Genomic DNA, 4,773 nt, shown 5'->3' on the forward strand with positions numbered 1-4,773 from the left:
CCCGCCTCCCCTACCTGCGCTGGTTCCCGCAGAAACGGAAGCCGCTGACTGGATCAGAGGCCGTTCCGTGGCCGGTGAGTTTCCCTTTTTGCGATCACGTGTTTGCTTCCCCATCCCCAGCCCCTCTATACCTGGATTCTTGGGAGCTGTAGCGACCTCAGTTCCCCGCACGGCTCCTTCCATTCCAGTAAATTCACGTCTCAGTGAGCGTCCGGGGTCGCTTCCCGGTGAAGTGAGTCGCCCTGAGGCAAGTCCTGGCCCCGGTCTTTCTGCCACAGGTATGGGAGACACCTCATTTTGCACTGTGTCGCTCTTAAAGCCCCTGAGTGACCCTTGCACTCTTTCCGCTCCCCATCAAGTCCTCGCTTGGGAGGGTGATTCACGCACTTCCGGGTCCCAGGCCTCCCCCGAGTGCCCCTGCAGGGCTGCGCCGCAACCCCCGTCCTGTCCCTTTCCCTGTCCCGGGGGTTCAGCAGATCCGTCCCCTCAGCCGTACCCCGCCATTGTTCTTGGCGTGTCAGCGCCCCAGGACAGTTATCAGTTACCAGTTCTTGTAAGTGGCGTGTGACACCAAATGTCCTTTCAAACGTAATTCTTGGATGCTGTTCAGGCGAGCATGTTATTCCCATTTATTACTGATGAATGTGTGTAGTAACAGAGAAGGAGGGGAAGAGAGAGGAAGTAGGAAAACTTAGAGGAAGAGTGAGGACATACGATACCCTGTAAAAGTGAGGTCCAAGAGAACAGAGGCCTTCTCAAGAAGCCCCCAAGGCCAAACCTGCTTGGGCCTCCCCGTGGTGACTCAGCTTTAAAAAGTTTAAGACACTTAACTTCCTGGGACCTGGAAACTAATAACTTGCTTCCACCTCTGTAAAAGCCACAGCCCCCTTGTCTAGCTTGATTCAAACTGACCAAAGAGAAAGGTACCTTTGGGCTGTTGACTGGAGATAAAAAGAAGCCTGTGAGTGGAGTCGGTGTGGGAGTGAGGCCATTGTAGACTCTAGTCAGTATTTACTCCCCTGGTTGGAATAAATTCCTTCTGGGTTTTTTTTGCTTTTGTTTTTGTTTCTTTTTAAGGCAGAGTCACACTTTGTTGTCCTTAGTAGAGTGCGGTGGCATCACAGTTCACAGAAACCTTCAACTTTTGGGCTTAACCAATTCTCTTGCCTCAGCCTACAAAGTAGCTGGGACTACAGGCGCTTGCCAATAGACGCCCGTCTATTTTTTTTGTTGCAGTTGTTCAGCAAGCCCAGGCCTGGTTCCAATCTGCCAGCCTTGGTGTATGTGTCCGGCACCTGTGCTATAGGCGCCAGTCGAACCCCTCCTCTTGTGAAGAGGGTGTTTGGGTGTTCTTTCTCTCCACTGGGCCTAAGCTTCCTGCAACACCATGAATACTACCCACTAGAGGACATGGGAGGGATTTGCAAAGAGACTGGAGAGTGAAAGCGAAGGTGTAAGGTACCAGTGGAGCCAATCAAGTCAAAGCTTGACAAGCGATAGTTGGCGCCTCACTGAAGGCAGGCTGAGACCCAATGGGCACCATCTCAAAAGACCAAGAGGGCTTACCTTTCAAAGGTTTTAGGTAGGTTGTGTGGGGAGAGTGTTATTTTGGTGTTCTAGTGACTGTTGCAGTTTAGGGTTCCAGCTGGCTTCCTACTGAGACCATTCTGTTTAAGGTTTAGCCCTCCCTGGAGCCATTTTGTTCCATAGTTCCTCCTTCCCTCTGGCTCAGTTCCTGAAGGTGTTGGTTTCAACAGAGGTCACTGAACAACCGAGATAGAGTATGCTTGCTCTGATTTTGGAGTGCTCCCGACCATACTATCCGTAGGAAGGACACCAGCGATTGGGGGGAGCATAAGGGGAAGTTTCTGAAGCAGTTTCTGGAAAACCTAGATGTCCTGATAAGTTGAAGAAAACCAACATAGGGCCATTGGCAGCAAATAGGTGTCTCAGGCAGAGGGTTCTGGGAGGGCAAGAAGGATTGGGAGCCACAGAGGAGAAGAGAAAAGCAAGAACAGGGGAGAGAAGGTGAAGATGAGTGGTTTGTAGAGAATGAGGGAGGGAAACACAAGGAAATGAAGACAATAAGGCCCTAAGCCCAGATGAGTCTTGAGGTGATTGTGTGTGATGATTAAGTTGTGTGACAGTGTTTTCCCAATTGTTTTTTTTTTTTTTTTGTTAGAAAGAGCCTCAAGCTGTCCCCCTGGGTAGAGTGCCATGGCTTCACTGCTCACAGCAACCTCCAACTCCTGGGCTCAAGCGAGTCTCCTGCCTCTGCCTCCCAAGTAGCTGGGACCACAGGCGCCCGCCACAACGCCCGGCTATTTTTTGGTTGCAGCTGTCATTGTTGTTTGGCGGGTTCGGGCTGGGGATTCGAACCCGCCACCTTAGGTGTACGTGGCTGGCGCCTTAGCCAGTTGAGCTATAGGCGCCGAGCCTGTTTTCCCAATTTTAATCTAATAAGTTTAGCATTTCCTGCAGATACAGAGATGAAGTTGACAACTGCACGATTTCTGTCCCTAATGCTGTTGCATGAAATAATTCCTGGCCTCACAAGCTAACCTCTACTTGTAGCCCAGATTCAGCCAGAGGGCAGTGAGTTGACTCATTCCACTGTGGGTCACCCTCTTCCCTTTTTCTAAAATGGGGTAGGGAGTGGGATTGTGCCTGAGATAGGAGGAAAAACCAAAATGTTTTTCCTACTTTTATAATCAGGAAGTCTGAGTGTTTAACACAGAATATGCCACCTCTGGTCACTGACATGTGGGAGTCACTCCTCAATAGCATGGAGCTGTCCATCAGACACCCATAGGGTGTCCATAAGGTAACTGAGTTATCACACTGTCCACCTAGCCATGGGATCAGATCTTCAGTTGTCGGGCTCAGTCCCACCAGGCTGCCCACATCAAATGCCAGTCCCAGGTCCCCAGAAGGGACCAGAACTTACGACTGAACAGCTATAAATTATGTGTTTTATTTTCTTTGGTCACATTTTCTTATTTTTGTTAACTATTTATAAACTTAGAACATTTTTCGTAGGTTGATTCATTTGATACAGAAATATTCCAGAGCACATACATGAACAGACAGAAGCAAGAGTCATTCTCACAGGTAAATGAAAACCTAGGAGGGGTGTTGGAAACCATAATTTTTATTTGCATGTGAAGGGAGGGACAGTCTTGGTGACTCAATCCTTGACCTGTGGGATCTGACCCTATCCACATGTCGTTACTATCAAAATCGAGTTAGATTATGGGGCACCCAGCTGGGAGTCCCCCAAAGAAGTGGTCACTGGGTTGAACCACACACACATTAGTGACTAGAGGTGAACTATTCTGTGTGAAGAATGAGTGGTTTTTCCTATTTCAAACATCAGGAGATATAAGTGTGCGGGCCTGGGCTCTCCCTGCTCTGCTCGCCCAGTACCTCTGGTCTCATCAGCTTGTGTCCTGCTTGCTGGCTCTGCTGCAGCCACACAGGCCTCTTTTCCCCACTTTGCTCCCGCCTCAGGGCCATAATGGTGGATGTCTGTCTTTCTAGAACTCTCCTGCCTGTGGGCTACAGGTAACAAGTACCCTTCCTTCGTTACCTGTTTCTTCTGATACCATCTTCTCAAAGAGGACTTCTGTCCCCCTATTTAGTATTTCAGCCACTTCCTCACCCCCACCAGGCCCCTGATAGTCCATATTGGTTGAGCTATATATTTCTTTTGGGTTCCTCATCATTCACTGTCAGGACAGTGGTCGCAGGTCTCCATGGGGAAAGCAGAGACAGGTAGGAGGGGTCCTGGCCTTGCCCCTCTGGACAAGACTGTGGAGGCTTTCATCAAATACATCTCTCTTGTCCCCTTCCCCTCTACACAGTTAGGTTTGGAATCACCTTCAGTAATGGTTCTAGTGACCAGGTGTGTCCAATCTGTGTCAAGCACTGAACACAAAGGCTCTGTGTCCCCCATTGCTGAGGGCTGAGGTCAGTCTGTGATCACAGAGGGATGAGGGTTTGTGCTCAGCTTGGGTTTTGGAACTGTGCCCTGGAGGGCAGCCCAGCTCTCCTCTGCTGCCCTGTGTGCAGGATGTCGCCAAGAGGGAGGCGGGCTCTGGTGAGGGTGTATGAGAATCACCAGTTTGTCTTTCTTTTTTCTTTAGTTTTTTATTTTTATTTTTTTTTGAGACAGAGTCTCGCTATGTCGCCCTTTCTGCAGGGCGAGGTCTTCCCTGTGTGTGTGGTTGTGTCACAGGGAGGGAGTGTATTAATTCTAAACAATAAGCAGAATATTTTTATTATTCAGAATTGAATTCTAAAGAATCCAGTTACACAAAGAAGAAGGCCAGAAGAGGAAAGAAAAAGATTCAGAAATGGCAGTGCCTCAGGTACAGTGATGTCCTTGGTGGGTCGCATGAGTCCCCCTCCTTCCTGAAATGCCAGGCACTGGACTTGCTGATCTCTGACTCTACAGTGTCCGGCCTGACATGTTTGCTGTCACTCAGCCTCCCTTCCGTCAGTCCCTCTTCCCATGACCCAGTGATTTGAGCTTATGCAGAGGCTACATTGGGTGGGGCCCTGGGAAGGACATCAGTTAGAGAGGGAATGTGGCCCCTGTGGTGTCAGTGCTGTGGGGCAGCAGGGACTGTTTAGGGGCCAATCTGGGTGCACTGCCCCACCAGGATTACAGAAGCTGCATCTAGAGAATCTACCCAGAGCTAGTGAAATTTTTTTCCCTCATTAAACAAAACTTCCGGCTCGGCGCCAGCCACATACACCTAAGGTGGCGGG

At 49.7% G+C, this 4,773-nt stretch overlaps 1 protein-coding gene across 1 annotated transcript in view; it reads left to right on the forward strand.

The window, feature by feature from the left end:
* Positions 1-36: 36 nt before the first annotated feature.
* The window catches only part of LOC105886308 (zinc finger protein 83-like), a 23,017-nt gene continuing 18,280 nt past the window's right edge, over positions 37-4,773 (forward strand). Inside the window, exons 1-3 of the mRNA XM_023507962.1 lie at positions 37-74; positions 3,040-3,111; positions 4,289-4,370. Of these exons, the coding sequence (XP_023363730.1) occupies positions 4,356-4,370 (15 nt within the window). The 5' untranslated portion in view covers positions 37-74; positions 3,040-3,111; positions 4,289-4,355. The remainder of the gene's footprint in view (positions 75-3,039; positions 3,112-4,288; positions 4,371-4,773) is intronic.

This window comes from Otolemur garnettii, unplaced genomic scaffold (assembly GCF_000181295.1).
Source record: "Otolemur garnettii isolate 467f Iridium unplaced genomic scaffold, OtoGar3 scaffold00212, whole genome shotgun sequence".
NCBI classification, from domain to species: domain Eukaryota; kingdom Metazoa; phylum Chordata; class Mammalia; order Primates; family Galagidae; genus Otolemur; species Otolemur garnettii.